The 20,896-nt window shown below is 43.1% G+C and overlaps 1 protein-coding gene across 1 annotated transcript in view; it reads left to right on the plus strand.

Annotated features, from left to right (window-relative positions):
- Nucleotides 1-20,896, plus strand: part of PTPRG (protein tyrosine phosphatase receptor type G) — a 785,024-nt gene that overhangs the window by 759,307 nt on the left and 4,821 nt on the right. The window contains 3 exon segments of the mRNA XM_020976382.2: nucleotides 8,531-8,677; nucleotides 9,946-10,088; nucleotides 18,016-18,151. Coding sequence (XP_020832041.1) covers nucleotides 8,531-8,677; nucleotides 9,946-10,088; nucleotides 18,016-18,151 — 426 coding nt within the window.

The raw sequence follows: 20,896 nt of genomic DNA on the forward strand, positions 1-20,896 counted from the left end.
AAAAAGAAAAGAAAATGAGGTTGGATTTGATGATCTTCAAGGTCATATACTAAGGCCTTTCCTAATCTCTCTGGCTGCTCTCCTACACACATACCCCCCCACACACACACACCTCACATACATACACACACATACAACATGCACATGTAGACATGCACATATCTGCACACACATACACGCAGATGTTTATATTTATTCATCTATATACATATTTTTCCCTCACACAAGGGTTTTTAATTATTTTTTTTTATGAGCCCCTTTGGCAATCTGGTGAAGCCCATGGGCCCCTTCTCAGAATGATGTTTTTAAGTAACTAGAGGAAAAGCCAAAATGCAGTTAGTGGTTAGTGAGAATAAAGATATAATTTATTTTTTCCCCATCCAAGTTTACAGAACCACTGTTATCCCTCCACGGTCCCCAGGTTAAGAACCTCTGCCCTAATAGAGTGTAGGCTCTTTGAGGGTGGGAACTATTTCCATTTTTGCCTTTGTATTCTTGACACCTAGCAAGTTATCTGGCAGAGATGTTTGAACCGCGGGATAAAATCCTGGTGCTTTCCCTGGTCCTGCTGCTGGGTGATTCTGAGGGCATTAGTTAATCGCTCCATGCCCCGCTTTTCCAGAGCAACCTCACACTCATCCCTACATGCTCCGAGCATAAATCATTTCCATGGAAAGTACAAGTATAAATGCATGGTGACATGGCGGTCTCACATCACAGCTTCGACTTTCCGGTAGGAAGCGACAGAAGGGATGCGTTGCGGAGAGGAGGGCGGGTCTGTAGAAGGGAGTGAGGGAGGGCCTTGTGAACATGTCCTTCTCTGCTTCCCTGAGACATTACTCCATCCTCCTTCCCATGGGCAAAAGTAAGAGGTGGTTTGGAGGAATGAACATTGAGTCAAGAGAGAGCTGGGTTTGAGTACCCCTTGTTGTCTGACCCTCCACAAGTCACTGCCCTTTCTGGGCGCTGGCTTCCTCATCTGCAAATAAATATCATAGCTGGGCACAGATTTAGAGCTAGGAGGGGCTGGTAGAGGCCGCTGAAGCCAGCTTCCTCATTTTACAGATGAAGAAACTGAGGCATAGAGAGGTTTGGCAACTTCTCCAGTGTGACCCAGGTATAAAGGGGCAGAGCTGGGTTTTGAAACTTCTTCTGACTCAAATCCAAGTCTTCCTACCACAGCCAAAGGGTTCATAATTCCTGCAGTATCTACCTCACAGTGTCGCTTCGAGAATCATAAGGGAATCATAGCCATCAAAGGAGCCATCAAATCTAACATCCTCATTTTACAAATAAGGAAACTGAGGCCCAGGGAGATTTGGAGAATCACCCAAAGTTACTCACATAGTAAGTAGCAGAGACAGGATTTGAACTTGGGTCGGCTGACTCCAGACTGAGTGCTTTTTCCACTGGCCCGTACATCCTTCCTCTTATAATATAGGAAAAGAGCTTCAGAAGGCCTGATGTCATGTGTAAATGCTAGATGACATTAATGTAGAGTGACGTAGGTAATACCATAATCCTCATGGGTAAGGCCGGTGTCAAGGCCAACCAGACTGAGTCTGACCTTACGTGGCAAGTATACGCTGCTTCTAGAATGGCCCCTGCCTTAAGAAGTAGCCACAGGTCATTAAAATGCCCTTGAGAACCATGAGATCAGTAAAAGTCCTGACTTCCAGGAGAGGAGCATGTGGCTGAGAGCGTAGGTCCCAATGACATGCGTTTGGCTCTCTTCCCAGTGAGGTTTCTTCCCTCCGTTGCATTCTGCTGGAGCTCCAATGCCTGCCCGGGCATGATAGGCTGAAAACAGAGCTGGGAATCTGAAGCCCAAAACTAGAGTGTCAGTTTCCAAATGAGCTGGCAGCCGGGACCCCCTCCACTTGGCTTGGCTCTGGGAGGCTGGGGGGCCGGGCCTCTTGGGAAAGCGTCCATTGGTTAGCTGAGGCAGGTTTGTGTCGCTGCCCCTTAGCAAAGAAGATGGTCCTCCAGACCCGCTTTGGAGCCTCTCGGCATGTGGCTGAGTACAAAGCCCCTGTCCTCTGGGGGCTGGTGATCCAAGGGAGTTAGCATGGAATAACCCCTTGGACCAGTGCACTGATGCTTCTTAATTGGAGCCATAAGAAGCAGGGCCTTGCCTCAGGATTCTCCCAGTGCTGCCTGCCAGAACAAGGATCAGCTCTCCTCACCCCCTAATTTTACCTGGAAGCCGCTGACCTGACTGAATGGGGCCAGGGACCCCAAATACGGCCACATCAAAGGGGACCATTTGAATTATGAAGAGAGTCTCTAGAGAAGGCCTTGACACATAGCAAACACTTCATAAGTGTTTGTTGACCTGTCTTTGCTTGATTTGGGGCAGAAAATGCTGAAGCAGCCAGGTGTCTGAGCATCTGGCTAAAAACCAAAATATTTGGTTTGTCACCGTTTTGTGTTTCAACTTGGTTGGCTCTTAGCTGGGTGTTTGGGAAGGCTCCAGAGGTCAGGCCTTGCAGAACAAGCCAGAGGCAGACAGCCTCTGTTCCTGGTCCCTCCTTCTCCCTAATGTACCTTGCCTCAACCCCCACCTACATGGCTGTGATAATGGTATCTAATTAGTTATTGCCTAAAAAAAAAAAAGTCTTTTTTTTTTAATAAGACCTGAGATTTTACTGATCGAGAAAACATTCTTTACCACTGCTGAGCAGCAGCACCTCTGCCAGTTAAGGTCCTAGAGAGTCACCCTGGGCACTAAGGATGCTGATGAGCCTACCCCAAGGCCAGGTCTCCCTCCTCTATCCCACACTGCTGGTCTCAGCCCCTTCTGCTCCCAGTTGTGTGGGCCAGAAAACTTTCGTGTCTCACTTAAGTAATTGGACTAAAATCATTCCCAGACATAGGGATGAACAGGGACAAAAAGGAAGCATTTCTAATAGAATTGTTCTGCTCCGAGCTTCTTCCTGCTCCGTTACTAGTCCCCTCCCCTCCCCTCGCCCCCAGAGTCGGCAAATAGGTGGCAAAGTAGATAGATTGACGGGCCAGAGTCAGGAGGACCTGAGTTCAAATCCAGCCTCAGACATTTACTAGCTGTGTGGCCCTGGCCAAGTCACTTAACCGTGTCTCCCTCAGTTTCCTTATCTGTAAAATGAGCTGGAGAAAAAAAAAATGGCACAGAGAGTCAGATATGACTGAGCAACAGCACAGGGTCCTTCTCAGTGCTTCCACACACCATGCCAGAAATTATTTTAGAGAGAAGCTGCCCTGAGCAGCTTTTTAGAAGCAGCCTTAAGCAAAATACAGTTCTGAGCTATATCTGGAAGTTAGGTAAAATCGTCGATAGGACGCTGCACTTGGAGACCTGAGTTCTAATCTTGCCTCAGATTCTTACTGGTTGTGTGACCCTAGGTAAATCACCTTGCTGCTCTGAAGCCCCATTTCATTGTAAAACGAGGGGATTCCGTTTGAGGGCCTCTAAAGCTCCCTCCAGCTCTAAAGCTATTACCCTTCGACCTCATGACTAGCTGGACTTCTTTGTCCTCCTTGACTAGTCAATAGTCACTCTAAAAGGCAGGATTGTGTACTAATACATACACTGGACTTGGAACCAGAAAAACTGGGTTCAAATCCCATCTCCTTTGCCTACTAGCTGTGCAGCCACAGCCCAGTTAATTGATTTGATTGAGGCATTTAGGTGGTACAGTGGATAGAACGCTGGCCCTGGAACCAGGAAGATCTGAGTTCGAATGCAGCCTCAGACACTTAATAACTGTGTGACCCTGAGCAAGGCTTAACCCCTGCTTGCCTCAGTTTCTTCATCTGTAAAATGGGGACAGTAATAGCATCTACCTCCCAGGGTTGTTGTGAGGATCCAATGTGATAATATTTGGAAAGCTCTTTGCAAACTTGAAAGCTCAGCATAAATTTTAGCTGTCATTATTATTGATTTCCATTATCTTCAAGTCCCTTATCTGTAGAATGGGGTTAATAATAATTGTACTGACTGTTCCCAAGTTTATTATGAGCAGGGAACTTTGAAAACCTCACCAGGCTGTATAATTGTGAATCGCTGACATTGTCGACTTTATGAGAGGAATAATCAACCAGAAGCTGGCCAGTCTTGGAATCAGGCCTTATTCTCAGCAATCCATTGACTGACTAGAGCCTCAGAAAACTAGGATTTCATTTTTTTCTCTACCAAATGCAGTATTTGTAAGTAACTCCACCAACACGTACTTCTACAGAATAATTAAATGAGCCGTGCATTTTTCTTCACCATTGTGTTCAGGAGCAGACCTGGGGAGGTCGTGAGGTCCTGGGTGTTTTTGTGAAATGTCAGGCAAAAATAGAAAACACGGGCTTGTTTTCAGAGTCAGCTCAAGAGCCAAAGGTTACACACTCTGCTGCAAACATTTTCCTAAGAGCGGCACATTCTTTCTGCAAAGAACCTATTGTTTTGTTCCTAAACTAAAAAAAAAAAGAAGAGAAAAGAAAAAAATTCCATAGCCTGCAAGGTATTGTAGTGTAATGGATAGAGTCCTGATCTCAAAGTCAAGAAGACCTTGGTTCAAGGTCAGCCTTTGACATATACTGGCTGTGTGACTCTGGGTAGGTCATTTCCCTTTTCAGAGTCCCTGGCAAGTCTGTAAGACTAAGTTACAGAGAAAGGGCATTGGTAGAGAGAGTTTGGGCACCTCTGTGGTGCCAGGCTTTGAGTCAGGAAGACTCATCTTCCTGAGTGCAAATCTAGCCTCAGACACTTACTAGCAGTATGACCCTGGGCAAGTCACTTAACCTTGTTTGCCTCAGTTTCCTCATCTACAAAATGAACTGCAGAAGGAAGTGGCAAATCCCTCCAGTATCTCTGCCAACAAAACCCTAAGTGGGGTCATGAGGAGTCAGACAGGACTGAAAGAACTCAAGAATAGAAGGGAATTCTCTTGTTCCCCCCCCCCCAGCCATCAGAACCTTCTCCCACAGGCAAGTATTGCTGTATCCTAGAGAATATCCATCATGGTTGCCCAGATTCTTTCTTTCTTTTTTTAATTTATTTATTTTTAGTTTTTAACAGTCACTTCCATAAGCTTTTGAGTATCCCAGATTATTTCTTTTTTTTTCACATTTTTTTTCTTTTTTAGGCAATTGGGATTAAGTGACTTGCCCAGGGTCACACAGCTAGTAAGTGTCAAGTGTTTAGTTTGAGGCTGTATTTGAACTCGGGTCCTCCTGGCTTCAGGGCCGGCACTCTATCCACTGTGCCACCTAGCTGCCCCTTCCCAGATTATTTCTTGAAGTATACGTCCTGGGACACCAGCTTAACCTCCAGGTTATTGTAAAGGACACCTCCTTTTATTACGATTTCAGATTCTGCTTGGGCCACAGCCTCCTTCAGTCTCTCATTCACTCATTCATCATTCATAGAACAAGCATTTGTTAAGTACCAGATACCTTGTTAGATGATGGATGTACAAAAACAAAACATCCTTCCCTCAAGGAGCTTACATTCTCTTGGGAAATTAATCGTCTCCAATGAGTTCAGTTATCATCTCCAATAGAAGACTCCCAGATCTGGATTTGAACTCAGGTCTTCCTGACTCCAGGCATGGGGCTCTATCCTGTGCATCATCTAGCAGCCCTCAAATATGAGCTCCTCTGTTTGACATTCAAAGGTCTTCCCAGCCTCCTGGACTCTCCCTACCTTTTTATCATTCTCGCACATAACTTCCCACCACAAACTTCACTTTTTGGTCAGACTGACTCACACAATATTTTATTTCCAGACTCCATGCCAATGCCCTATCTGTTCCCTGTCCCTGGAAAGCTCTCCTTCCTAGGTTCCACCTCTTGGAATCCCTGAATTCCTTCAAGATTCAGTCTATGTAACCTTGTAGATGACAGCTTTCCAGGCACTCCCTCCCCGGCTACCTTTTATCTGCTTAGGGGTTTTGTATATTCCTAGATGCACATTTGGGGTCTGTGGTTAAAGTGTAAGCATCTTGAGGGCAGAGGTGGTTTCACTTTTGTCTGTGTATCCCCAGGGCCTAGCACAATAGGTGGCACTAGTGCTCATTGATTGATGGATAGCTATAAAATGAGCACAAATCCAGAGTAATTTAGGTGCTGGAGGGGGCGGATCTGAATATGCTTCCTGCAGGGAGTTGGACTTTGAAAGAATCTGCACTTTCTGTGAGGTATGGAAGTGAGGATAGGCATGGAAGGCAGCCTGTGAGGAGAGAGAACAGAGTGCTCAGTCTCTATAGTAAATCACCCCCAAGAGAGCAAACCTCTTCAGCTGTCTTTAACCCAATTAGCTCATTTATTCCTTCCGGAAAAGGTAGGAAATACTGACATCGGTTGTCTTCTGGCTCATTCCGGCTGTCTTGGCAGAGACCGCTTTAATAATTCACTGCCCTCCCAAAGATCCCCCGTTGCATTGGCTGGGCCAATCAGTATTGATTCGGTGACAGTTCCTGCCTTTGTACAGACCGAGCTCAATCTCTGATCTGTCTCAGCCCGTATGCCGAGTTTTAAAAATAAAGTGGATTTGGCAATAAGCTATTGAAACATGAAAGGGTGATGAGTGTTATTGGGCCATTGGCTCATTTTTAATTCCCAAGTGCAGGATGAAGCAAAGTTCTCTTGATTGGATACATTATTGCTTTTTTTTTTCCTTTCCTGAATTCTTATGGACATGATGAGTGTCAGCCACAAAGGGTTTTGGGAGAAGCCAAGCAGTTTCAGGAAAATTTCCAAACAAATCTACAAGATTTGGAGTGATTCCGTGTGTATTATATATTTGCCATTTTCATTTATTACATTAGGGGTGAGAGGCAGCATGGTATTGCGAACAGAGAGCTGCCCTCAAAGCCAGGGTGACAATATGTGCCTCTGACCTGTGTAGGCTATATGACCCTAGGCCAGTCACTTTACATCTTGTTGCTCTAAGAGTCTCATTTAGACTGAGTTAAAGGGAAGATGCCAGCCCACACTGATAGCCCTAGTTTACTTATCTGTGAGTTCCCTATATCAGTGACATCACTAGACTGGTCCCTACCTATATTGGGGATTTTTTAAAAAACACCCACCAGTGCCATATTCTGTTTACCAATGAGTCCCCAGTTGGCAGCCAGCTCTCTCAAAGGTCACAAATAACGGGACCAGCAGTAGCTCTCTTAACTTTAGCCTTTCACAGTTTGCTACATAAGCCCAAAGGCTTATAGATTTACATAAGGAAGTGAACTTGGTGGTCATCCAATCAGACCCTCTAGATCAGAGCCCAGGATTTGAACCCAGGTCATCTGACTCTGAACCTGGCACCCTTCCCAATGTTCCAGATTGTCTCTCCTAGTGTGTATGGTGTGTGGGTATGTGTGGGTATGGGTGTGAATGAGATAAGTATGCCATATATAAATTCTGTATACATAGAATGAGGTAGTATAAAGCAGTCAGGGGATCTGGGTTCAAATCCAGGTTCTGCCACTTATTACCTATATTACCTTAGGCAAGTCCCTTAAAATACTTTGGAGCCTCAGTTTGCTACTGTGTAAAATGAGAGGGTTGGAGGCAGTATGGCACAATAGAAATGCAGTCACTGACTTTGTCATCAAAGGACCTTGCTTCAGATTGCCCTCTGACATAGAGTAGTGCGTGACCTTGGGTAACTCACTTCCCTCCTCTCTAAAATAAAGAGGCTGCCCTACATGGCCTCTAATGGAACTTCCAGCTCCAGATCATTCAATGGCCTTTAATGTCTCAATCTCTGACCCTGTAGGAAGAATCATGGATTTTGCACAAACGGTAATCCAATGTCTACCCCTCACTCGCTCCTCACCTCTAGCTCCTAGAATCTTTATTTGCTGTTGTTCAGCCGTGTCCGACTCCTCATTGACCCCCTTTGAAGTTTTCTTGGCAGAGATACCAGAGTGTTTGCCATTTCCTTTTCCAGCTCATTTTACAGATGAGGAAACTGAGGTAAACAGGGTTAAGTGACTTGCCCAGGGTCACACAGCTAGTACGTGTCTGAGGACAGATTTGAACTCAGGTCTTCCTAACTCCAGGAGCACCACCTAGAATCTTTAGCTTCCTTCAAAACACAACGCAAGTACCATCTTCTACAGGAAACCTTTCCTGGTCCCCTCAATTGTTAGAACTCTCTTCCTCTTGCAGTTACTTTGTAGATACTTTGCATATACTTTTTAAACCTAAGTGTGAACATGTCATATTCCATCCTCCCCCTCTTCCTCCACCCCCAACCCCCAGACAAAAGAAATAAATAAATAAACTCCATGAGGACAGGGACTGTTTTGTTGTCTTTGATCTCTAGTGCCTATGACAGTGTCTGGTGCCATAGAAGATGTCTGTTGAATTCAAATTTTGAACTGATTATTTAAATCGAAGGAAAGAGAGAGAGAGGAAAGAAGGAAGGAAAGAAAGAAAGAAGGAAAGAGAGAAGAGAAAGAAAGAGAGAGAAGAAAAGAGAAGACACTGTGCTTTGTGTAAAATCAAGGAAAAGCAAATGTTTCATGACTCAATGGTGAAATGTGTTTTCTTCCCCTAGGCAGAAGATGAGTTTGTATATTGGCCGAGTCGGGAAGAATCTATGAACTGTGAGGCCTTTACCGTGACCCTCATTAGCAAAGACAGATTGTGCCTCTCTAACGAAGAGCAAATCATCATCCATGACTTTATCCTCGAAGCGACACAGGTAAAGATCTCCACATCAGTGGGTAACAGACTCCTGGTGGGCTTCCAGTCACATTGACTTTAAACATCAAAATCAGGAGGCTTTCTGCCCATGCTTTTCTGAAAAAGGAAACTAAACTGTTTTGAATTTCCCCTCCCTTCAAAGATTATCTTTCTGATATTTTTTCCAAGCTGTGTAGACTGTGCAGCAGCACAGCCTCGTCATGATGTACAGGACATAAAAGGAGACTGTTGACCTAATTATAAAAACAATTTCCTGGAGCATCTTCATGCTTTCTCTGGTGTTTGAAACGTCAGCCTTATGAGGGATTTGCTTCAGGAAAGCGAAAGTTCAGGTTTTCCTTGCGTCCATGTAATTTGGAGCTGCATGAGACCACATTAGAGGCAGCAATAAAGCAGTAGGAAGAGAGCTGGCCTTGGAGTCAGGAAGGCCTGGGGCCATCGTGCCTCTGACACAGACTGTCTGTGTGACCAGTCACTTGGCCGTCCAGTGCCCTGGATAACTCTAAGAGACTCAAGGTGGCACAGCAGGTGACCATTTGCATGGAGGGATAGAGTTCCATTATAGGCGCTCCCCATGCCAAAGAAATCACAGGTCGAGGCCAAACAAGGCAACAGTTATGGGGCTCAGGGAACACTTAGAACTCTTTTAACTTGTCAAACAGTGACCTGCTCTCATTTTTTCATTTACTTTAAGTAAATGATTCTTACTTTAAACTTTTTAAATTAGCAAATTATTTTCTTTCCCTCTTACCTCCCCCAACTCCTTTAAAAAAGAAAGAAAGAAAGAAAGAAAGAAAGAAAGAAAGAAAGAAAGAAAGAAAGAAAGAAAGAAAGAAAGAAAGAAAGAAAAGCCCATGTAATAAATAAGAATGTTTAAGCGAAACAAATTACTGCATTGGCCACCTCCATAAATATCTCTTTCTGTACCCTAAGTCTACCACCTCTATGTCAGAATATTCTGTACCCCTCTTTTTGTATCCCATTGATAGGAGGGTGAACAAGGAGGCCCTTGTATTTTGTTGTAAGGTCTGGAACACTCTACCCCAATGAAAAGCAAGCTCCTCTTACATCCTATTGGTTTCTAGATAGAATTGGGGCATGGCAGTGGTCTGAAACCCCAGACAGTCACTAATACCCAAATACAGGCTAAGTTTGCCTCCTTTTACCTTTGCTGGCCTTCTTGTCCTCTCTCAGAAGCAAGTTCTCAAGATGGTGGAGCATTGAATTCAATGGATAAGCCTTGTTGATTTGTCATGTTGATTTTAGGATGACTACGTCCTAGAAGTCCGACACTTCCAGTGTCCCAAGTGGCCCAACCCAGATGCCCCAATAAGCAGTACTTTTGAACTTATCAATGTCATCAAAGAAGAGGCCTTAACAAGGGATGGGCCCACCATTGTTCATGATGAGTGAGTATGTTTCTTCATTTGAAACAAGAATGATTTTCATGAATTAGTCACTGTGATGGTAGAAGGAACGGGAAAATCCATTTTTCTACTTTCGTGTGGGTTTTACAGATCTAATTTTATTCATAAACACGTATGCACATACACAGGTATGAGTTTCTTGTTAAATTACATTTCATTAGCATTGACATTAAAACGTATTGATTGTTTGCATGAACCAGGGTGTCTCTAAAATTATAATTCCCTCAGAGATGAAGGTCGTGTCTAAGGCTATAAGGGACCTCTTATTTAAGGACTTCTTGCTTTCATGTATTACAGAATCTGAGTCAGAAAGAACTTTGGAGGACATTTCGTCCAACCTGTACCTAGGTCATGCAGTCTCTGAAGGCTTCAAGGGAGAGAAAGGGAGGGAGTCCACTACCTCCAGAGACAACTCATTTCCACTTTTGGACAACTCTAATTGTTATAGGCAGCTTTAAAACTAAATTGGACTCTCAGCTACTTAGACATATTTCTCTTCATTCCATCCTCTGAGAGAGGCCAACCTTAGAACCAGGAAGACCTAGGTTCAGGTCTAGCTGTGATACATTCAGGTTGTGTGACCCTGGACAAATCACTGTGCCGGTCTGTGCTCTTTAAGACTCTGAGTCACGGAGAAGGTGCCAGCCTGCATTGGTAAAGGGACCCCCTTCATCTAGGAGTTTCCTATGCCAATGAAATCACAGGCCCAGTCTCTTGCCCTCTAGCTTCATGCCCTCTGAGGCCAAAGAAAAAAGTCTGATGCTTCTCCCACATGACAGAAAGCTTTTCACAAACTTGAAGGTAACACATTATATCCTCCCTTCCCCCTGCCAATTCTTTTCCAGGCAATTATCTTCAGTTCTTCATGGCATGAACTCACTGACTTCTCTTGGCCTTCTCTATTTTATCAGCACCCTGCCTGATTAATATTGGTAAAGCTTAAATGGCCTTTACATGAATGTCACAGTACGTCAGGTGTCCTTTGCTTTTTGCCTATTTCATTTTGAACATCATAAGACCCCAGATCTAGAACTAGAAAGGACCTCAGAGGTCATCTAATCCAACCCCCCCCCATTTTCACTTAAGGAAACTGAGACCCAAGGTGTTTAGGTGACTTGCCCAAGGTCACACGGGTAGTAAACATCAGAAGTGGAATTTGAACTCAGATCCCCTGACTCCAGAGTCAATGCTCTTTCTACTGTACCGATAACTGGGAAAGAAACTATAAAACCTTGCAACAGATTGCGCGTGACCTTTCCAACAGTTGCTTGGTGACTTGATTTCCAAGAACAAGCCAAGCTGCCACTCTCAGATTGAGAGAATAATGAGAAAAAGGGGTAGAGTCACAGAAACCTTATGGGGCGTGAATATCACTAGTTGTCCTTCATGGCTGCCCCAGGCCCGCAGAGCCACTTTGTGACCCTGGGTCCAGTGGTCCACGTGTCTCACTGATATTTAGGTAATGAGGCGTAATTATGAATGCTTTATTCCATTTTCATTCCAATGACTTTATGGATACTTGGAAAGCACAGTTCCATCTCAGTACTACTATTGACTTCCATTACCATGTTTGTTAATCAATATCTGTGGCCAGCCTGACTTGTTACTATCATAAGTTATTAATCGAGGCAGCATGGAGTAGAAAACATCGATGCCTACCCCAGTTTGAGTCTCAGCTTAACTAGTTATATATACAATCATAGAAAAGTCACTTGAACACCCTGAACCTCAGTTTGTCATCTGTAAAATATTTGTAACATCTACCTCATAGGGTCATAGGAAAATCAAGTCAGATAATGGAAGTAAATGATTTTGTAACCACGGATATGAGCTCTTCCACATCTTGTTCGTGGATTGTTCACCAAGGCAGGAGTCAGTGGAATCTCAGAGCCTGGCAGGTTATGAAGGGATGAGTTCTCGTCCAGGGGCAGGTGGGACCCTGTTGCATCATGGAGAAGTAGAGGAATTGCTGAGTGTTTTTGGTATGTGCCGTGGAATCCTTGGAAGATGACATTTCTCTGGATCCTTAGTGCACATGTTCCCAGAGATTTTGCTCAAAGATCCCTTTCTGAGCCATGCTTAAGTTTTCTCTTATCAGGGTTTCACTAGTGGAGCAAAATCAACCCCCTGTCTTATGGCTTGATGCCATTTCTTTTAGTGTGAGGTCTCTTCATTACTGTCTTAGATGTTCATCTGGTACTGATGTCCATCTAGGTCAAGATTGTGTGTCTCTTCTGTGATTGTGTCCCTTTCCTTATGGTCTTAGACGTTTGTCGGTTTGAGGTGGATAGGAGTGGGGCTGTTCTGTGTCTATGTCCTGGCAAATTGTGACCTCATGATTTTCACAGATAACTTGTGACACATTTACACTACCCGTATCACACATTTCAGCTTACTTCAAAAGAATTAGACCCAATAGTTGACTAGCTCTTGGAGTTATATGTATATGTCATTAATATAGTAAGCTATTTGAGTTATGTAACATAGCAACAATTCCTTACTCATTAATACAGTATTGATTTTGCTTGGATTTTCCAGTTACTAAAGTGTCATTAAAGTGTTATTAAGTCTACTACACTTTCTAGCTCCTATGTTCCATGTTGGAGTAGCTATCAGCATTCATAATCCTTCTGTTACAGGAAACTAGGCCTTACTGTTTTGTTTTTTTTAATTTAACCTTATTTCTATTGTCATTTCTTGTTTTTAGTTCTGAATATACCCTTCCCTTCCCCTACCCATGGGGCTAAAAAAAATTAAAGAAAAAAAAAGCAGTTCAGCAAACTCAACCATATTCAGTATTCTATACCTCTTATGCGCCATATTTTTTCACATCTTATCTGCAGTCAAGCTTGGCCAACCAAACAATAAATATTTATTAAATGGCTGCCACATTCTAGGATTTGTGCTAAATGAAAGGCTACAAATGCAAAGAATGAAACAATCCCCTACTCTTAGCAACCTTGTTGGGCTCTGTCTATACAGAACAAAGAGCAGTGGCAGTGTGGAAAACCGCAGTTATTTTGATCCCTGTAGACAGCCTCTTTACGTAAGTCAGGGCAAAAATTTCATCATGAGGCCTGAAGCATCTGACTATTACTTTGACCAGAAAAACAGAGGTGCTGCTCAATTTCTACAGAAATTTACAGTGTCCAGCTGATTTCCCCCATTGGGTCTTTTGCTTAAGTTTTTCCTCTGACCTGACTTTCCCCACACATACCTCCTGGGTTTTCATGAGCTATATTGATTCCAGGAAAGTTCTACCATTTCTGCCCTTGAAACCCCACACTCACAGTTAAGCGACAGTGGAGGAGCCTGGAGGCGTTTTAAATCAATGGCACACAGCGATTCTCGTGTTTCATGAAGCAGGGCACTGTTAGACCTCTGAAGAGGCTTGACTAGAGCTACTTGCATGCATGTGGCTTTCAGGCATGTTTGTAGATGACAGGGGAGTCTGTTCCAGATGTTTAAAGGTGACACCTCTGGATGTCAAGCGAATGTAGCTGAAACTGAAAGCAACCCCAGTGTGAAAGCCCCAGGCCAGCTCTTCATTCTGGAAGGAGGGAAACATCCAATGTGCCCTAATCCAGTGGACTTTTAAATACCAGTCCTAGGTAGACAACACTTATCTTCATCCTGACATATTTGAGGACAGATCTCTAAAAAAAGAAAAAAGTTTCACCTGTGAGGCACCACTGAAATACAATGCCACCTCTCTTATTGAGGAGTGTCAAGTCCAAAGAGGTGAATTGTTCAGATAATTCGTCTCCAAAGCAGCAGCTTTTATGTGAATGATTTCTAATGGAAATATGTCTAAGATCGACTGGCTGACCCTTCCCAGCTTCATTCATTAAAAGGCAATTAAGTCAATTCTTGATGACTTGGGGTTATCATCACCATGTACATTGATTACCCTGTTTGCTTAGACAGTGGCAGCAGTAAGCCCTGAGAGCTTCAGGGTGGAGGAGAGTTCAGACAGAATGGTTTTTTGCCTCTAACACCAAAACTCCAGACATCATAAGATCATCACTGAAGTCCAGACAACTCTGATGCCTTCCTCTGAATAGAACCCCTCCCTCTTCTCCAAGCTTTTCACAAACCAAGTAGTAATGGATTGTTTTCTTTTCAGAGGAAGGGAGGGGACTCTGGGCGTGGAATACTACATATACTTTCAATCTCTGATATCCTGTTAGTTGATTTTGTTAAACTGCTTTTTTGTTTTTCTTCTGCCCTCCTCCCCTTATTTTTGGTTAAAAGGATTGGCTTTGTTATAAGGGTTGGGAAAGTAGGAGGGACATATTCAGAAATTAAGGAAATGTAAAAGCAAGAGATCAACAAATTTAGGTGGTGGAACGGATAAAGCGCCAAGCTGGAGTCAGGAAGACTCATCTTCCTGAGTTCAAATCAAGCCTCAGACATTTACTAGCTGTGTGACCCTGGGCAAGTCACTTAACCCTATTTGCCTCAGTTTCCTCATCTGTAAACTGAGCTGGAGAAGGAAATGGCAAGCCCCTCTAGTATTTTTGCCAAGAAAACCCCCGATGGAGTCACAAAGTGTCAGACATGACTGAAAATGACTGTGAACAGCTACAGAATGTACTCAACACCCTGGATACAAAGGCACCTGAGATACAAAGCGAAAAGTGAAATGTTTTCTGCCCTCCAGAAGCTTTATTATTGTAGACAAATATCATGAAATGGTTTTAGGTGAAAACCAAAGGCTTCAGTTGTCTTCAGTGGTTCAGTCCATTTCTCCTCTTGCCCAACATGCAATGTCAGAGCTGTTAAGACGGTGAACTTCCGTTTTATCTCTGTAAAATGATTACTTTGCAACACCAGTCAAAGCTCTTTAGGATTCTTCATAAAATAGTAGGATTTTATTAAATTATTAACATTTTGGGACCATTTTTAGAACTAGCGTTTCTGTCATACTCCATTTAATGAGCTTCGGCTTCCATGCATGGGATATTCTGTCCCAGATACTAAAGCTCACACTCATTCATACTTAGTGTCAAGATTTAATCTTATAGTTCACAGATACTCTTTTCTTTCAGGTGCCTTACTCTGAAATAAACATCATTTTCAGAACATCACAGACTCCCTTTCTCAGTAGCTGAATCCGCATCATTATGGCCAATTAAAAAAGCCACAACTCATGTTCCTTGTGGTATTCTGAGAGTCTCCCATTATGTGACTAACATTCATTGAGGATAGTAATCAGTCATTTTTGTGGTTTTTTTTTCCAAAACATTTCTCTCCATCATACATTGAGCTAAGTGACTAAGGATAGCTCCTTATGAAAAACATTACCCATTGACCCTGGAGAAATGCCAACCGCCATCCCTCTCCGCTATGGAAAACAACACTAGGCTCATTTCATTCATTCAACAAAGATATTCCAAGCACCTATTATGTACCATGGGCTCTGCTGGTGCTGTGAAAGCAAGATACGTAGCTTGGGGTAATAAATGCATTTCATTTGTACTGACTGCTGATGGTTTGTCCTCACCGCAGACCTTTATCTATCAAGCAAAATCTCCAAAGTGTGGTTTTTTTCCTTAGAGTTCACATTAAGAGTCTTCCCCTTACCTCTAATCCTTTATTCACAGGATCATAGGATTGAGAGCTGGAAAGCACCTTACAGATTTTCTAAATCAGTCCCTCATTTTACAAACAAGGAAATAGACCCAGAAAGGTTAAGTGGACTGGTCCAAAGGTCATCGTGGCAAAGCGGGATTTGGAATTAGGTCTTTCACTTCTGGGTCTGGTACTCTTTCCACTATACTAGATGTCATTCCCCATTTTGCTACAGAGAGAACTTCCTTCATTTCCTTCTGGGTTCTTAAATTTTAATCTTTTTTTCTTTTTGCCTCTAAGCCTCTTATCCCCCTAGACACAGTTATTTTTTCCCAAGATTTCTCTTTGTCTCCCTCTGAATGTTCAAAAGATCTATGATTTACCTTCCTGGTATAGGAAGTCTCTCCACCAACAGGAGATTGAAGACTTAGTAGATAGATAGATAGATGGAGACTGTTGTGTACAGAGTATATGCAACCACTGGGCTCCCCATCTGCTAAATGTCACCTCCACTAGGAAAAGTATCATAGATCTAGAGAAGCAGGACGGGCCATAGAGGTCATCTAGTCTAAACCTCTTATTTTAAAGATGTAAATCTATGATTTAGTAGATAATCCTAGGAACTAGGATTTTTTCTTCTAGCTTAGAACACAACACACACACACACACACACACACACACACACACACACACATTCCATTCAATACTCTAACCCATCATTTTCCAAACTAAGAGCATTTGAGAGCTCAAAATCTGCTAATAGAAGCTATAAAATCCTGACCCTTGGGGTAGAAGAGGTGAGGGAAAGCAAGGAGCAAACAGAGGAAATTAAGCCTATCATTCCCCAAAATCACCACTCATAATTACTGTTACATAATTTGATATTTTTAAGGAAAAATAACTATCATTGATGTTTTCTTGAGAATTCCCTGTTCATATCACATAGAGCAGAATGTGGAAGGTACCTCTCTAACCTTTTTTTCTATTTACATCTTGTCTACAAGAATTCAGGCGACCCCCACCTGCCATCACAATGCAGCAGCATCTTAAACCCATCTTAGATTCTATCCAGCCCCAGCTGTGCATGACATCTGGACATCCATTTCTACATAATGACATCCGACTTCTCTAATCACTGCCCCAGCAATGTCAGTACCCAGTGCTGGAGTTTTAAAAAAAAAAAAGTTAAATGGTACAATGGAAGGAGCATTGGAAAATAAATGCAGGTGATATAAAAATTATTTTTTCAAGGGCCTGGGATTCAAACTCGGTTCTGCCCCATACTGCTTCTGATCGGAGAAGCCACTTCACCTATTGGGGCTGTTGTTTCCTTGTCTTTAAATGAGGAAATTGTCCTAGATAGCTGCCAGGGACCTTCCAGCTTTAAACTGGTGATTATATGATCCTTTATCCTATTGGTGAAAGGTTCTGCTAGTTCAGGAGCACAGCGGTTACATATATTCTGCATAACATAAACTGTCTCAGATTACCCAGTCAATGCCACCTCCATAATGCTCATTACTCCCCTGGCCTCCCCTTTGTCCCCTTTGCTCTCACCCTGGTACAAGACCTCACTGCCACCTGCTCAGACTCTTGGCAATAGCCTCCTCACAAGTTATCCCTCCTTTGCTCTCTCTTCCCTCCAATCCATCCTGGATAGAGCTGCCATGAACTATCTTTATTCTGCTTTACGTCTAAGGCAGAATGTTATCACTGCCTTGGTGACTCTGTGGCAATTGCCTATCTGTTAAGTCTGAACGCCTGTGGCTGGTATTAAAGAAACTGAGAGAAAGGGAAAAGGAGGGAAGGAGAGGGGAAGACAGAAAGAGAGAGAGGGAGAAGAAAGGAAGGAGGGGGGAGGGAGAGACAGAGGGAGAAGGAGAGGAAGAGATGGGAGAAGAAGGGAGAGACAGACTAATAATTATTAATAATACCTATTACCATAGCAACACTATTAATAATGGATGTTATTATTACCATTTTTCAGATAAGAAGCCTGAGGCTCAGAGAGAAAGAGAGTGGCTTGCACGTGGTCACACAGGTAGCAAGTATCAGGGACAGAATCTGAACCAAGATCTCCCTGACTCCAAGTCCAATTTTAGTAGTCAAAGTCAAAATAAAGTTAGCATGGTGTCTCCAGCACAGCCGTCCCGTTGACTTGGTTAACATAATCACTGCAGCCTAGCTCATCTCACAGACTTAGAATGACCTGGCTCCCTGTGCCATGGCTCAGGGCAGGCCGCCCAGCTCATGAGATAAGCCCAGATGATCAATTCTTTCCAATCTTTCTGGTTGCTCAGCATGTCTAAAGGAGCTGTGTCGTGTTCTTTGCCAGGTACGGAGCAGTTTCAGCGGGAATGCTATGTGCTCTTACCACACTGTCCCAGCAGTTGGAGAATGAAAATGCCGTGGATGTTTTCCAGGTAGCAAAGATGATCAATCTTATGAGGCCTGGAGTCTTCACAGACATTGTAAGTAACGTACTTATTGGTGACTCACCTTCCAACCCCTAATCTGCACGTTAAAACCCAAGACGTTCTTTCATTTCACTTGACTGTGGCCAGGACTTTTCTGTGTATGATTGTTCTTTGAGCTTTAATCAGACCACTTGAACCTGCAAGTTCGTGTCTGTTTACTGCTGGCCGTAGTGCCGTTGGACAGCACTCAACTTGTTGCCTTGAAAAAATCTTGATTTCTACCAAAATCAAAATGTTCTCTGCAGATATATCCGCAATCCAGAAAACCTAGTTTTTCAACAGCTCTAGAAGCATTTAGTCCCAAGGGCAGCTGCCAAAGGGATCTTCCTTAAACACAGATCTGACCATGTCGCTCTCCTACTCGGGAAATTCCAGGGGGTCCCTGTTTGTTCTAGGATAAAATATGGATTCCTCTATTTGGACTGTACAGCCCTTCAATGACTGGACAAAGCCTGCCTTTGTGCATTTGTTCCCTTCCTGGACTCTACACCATTGCCCCACTGACTTCCCTCCTGTTCCTCACACACAGTGCCCCATCTCCTCTCCTTGGGTGCCTTTGCTCAGGCTTTCCATCATGCGTGGCAGAAATTCTGGGTCTTAGAATGCCCTGTTGTCTTCACTGGGCAGTTGGGTGGCACAGTGGATAGAGCAGTGGCCTTGCAGTCAAGAAGACTCATCTTCCTAAGTTCAAATCCAGCCTCAGACACTTACTAGCTGGGTGACCTTGGGCAAGTCACTTAACTCTCTTTGCCTCAGTTTCCTCATCTATAGCATGAGTTGGAGAAGGAAATGGCAAACCACTCTAGTATCTCTGCCAAGAAAACCCGAAATGGGTTTATAGAGGGTCAGACATGACTGAAAAATGACTGAACAGTGACATTGTCTTCAAGACTCAACTCCAGAATCACTTCAACATTATCCTCCCAACTGCTAATTTCTTCCCTCCCCAAACCACCTTGTATTTATTTTGGATGTAGTCTATTCATATATACTTATTGTTGCACATTCTGGCTCTACCAATAGAACGTTAGCTCCATGAGGGCAAGGGTCATTTCATTTTTGTCTTTGGCCAGAGCCTGCACATAGTAGATGTTCAATATATGTTGTTGATTGATTAACAATTATTTATCACAGCTAGAGAACGTACTCATACATTCCTGGTTTTCTAACAACCAACGATGGCCTTCAAACACACGCGGGAAAGTATCGATTGGATTTTGGGTCCAGCAGCAGTCTTGCTGTTCAAAAGTTTCTTGATTGAGGGGCAGCCAGGTGGTGCAGTGGATAGAGCACCAGTTCTGAAGTCAGGAGGACCTGAGTCCAAATGGGACCTCAGACTAAACACTTGACACTTATTAGCTATGTGACCCTGGGCAAGTCATTTAACCCCAATTGCCTAAAAAAAGAAAAGAAAAAGAAAAAGTTTATTGGTTGAAAGCTTAATTTGTATAGATTTTCAGTTTGTTAGACATTTCCAGGGAATATCTGCTTTTACATACTTATATAAATATTTTATATTATATATTATACTTCATATCTATACTTATATATTACATCTTATACTTTGTATACTAACTCATATTTGTAGCTATTCATAAATGCTCTTTTACCCTGACATGAAGCTATATTCCAACACCACAAACCTGAATCCTCATAATTCAGAGACTGTTAAACTGATAGAGGGTAGAGACTGTCTATTTAACTTAATTCAGTGAGCATTTACTACGTGCCCACTTAGCACTGTGGCAGCTAGGTGGTACGGCAGATAGAGCGCTGGACCTGCAGTCAAGATTTGAGTTCAAATTCAGCCTCAGACACTTACTAGTTGTGTGATGCTGGGCAAGAGACTTAATCCCTATTTGCTTCAGCTCCTCATCTATGGTTTGCTATGTCCTTCACCTCATTTTTACAGATGAGGAAACTAAGGTAAATGGGCTTAAGTGACTTGCCCAGAGTCATGCAGCTAGTACATGCCTGAGACCAGTTTTGAACCCTTCCTGACTCCAGGCCCAGAACTCCATCCACTGTGCCACCTATGTGCCCTGCCTGACACATAATAGTCACTTAATAAATGTTTATTGAATTGAACCTTAGTGGTGTGGTGGATAGAGCCCTGGATCTGGAGTAAATCATTTCATCTCTCTCCTTCTCGATTTCCTCATGTGTTAAGTGGTGGTAATAAAAGTACCTACCTTCCAGGATTGTAGTGAGGATAAAATGAGATATTTGCAAAGCACTTTGTAAACCCTAAAGTGCTACATAAACTCTAGAGATTATTTTTATCATCCAGCACAAGAGCTGTAATACAGTACAGTGAATACTGTGTCACTCCAATAGAATGTAAACTTCTTGAGGAGTCAGGTATGGTTATTTTTGCCTTTTTTATCCCCAGCACCTGGTAGGTGCTTAATAAGTGCTTTTTGATGGAGTGATTAATTGATTAAGGTCAGGCATCCGGAAGTCCTGCCTTCCACTGCGTGACAATGGCAGCACATCCCTTCACCCACAATGCCCGAGGGGCCTATCTAATACAACACGATTCTGCCAAGTTACCAATTTGCAAAAATAGGGGGTCACTCCATCAATTCTAGTCCCAGACACACACACACTTCCTAGAAAAAAAATATTACTTAAGAAATATATATATATTGATGAGGTGATTTAATCCTAGCACATAATAGGCTCTTACTAAGTATTGACCAACTGGTACATGTACACTAGATGGGATCGAATGACTTC

This window comes from Phascolarctos cinereus, unplaced genomic scaffold, assembly GCF_003287225.1.
Source record: "Phascolarctos cinereus isolate Bilbo 61053 unplaced genomic scaffold, phaCin_HiC Scaffold_4;HRSCAF=312, whole genome shotgun sequence".
Classification (NCBI taxonomy): Eukaryota; Metazoa; Chordata; class Mammalia; order Diprotodontia; family Phascolarctidae; genus Phascolarctos; species Phascolarctos cinereus.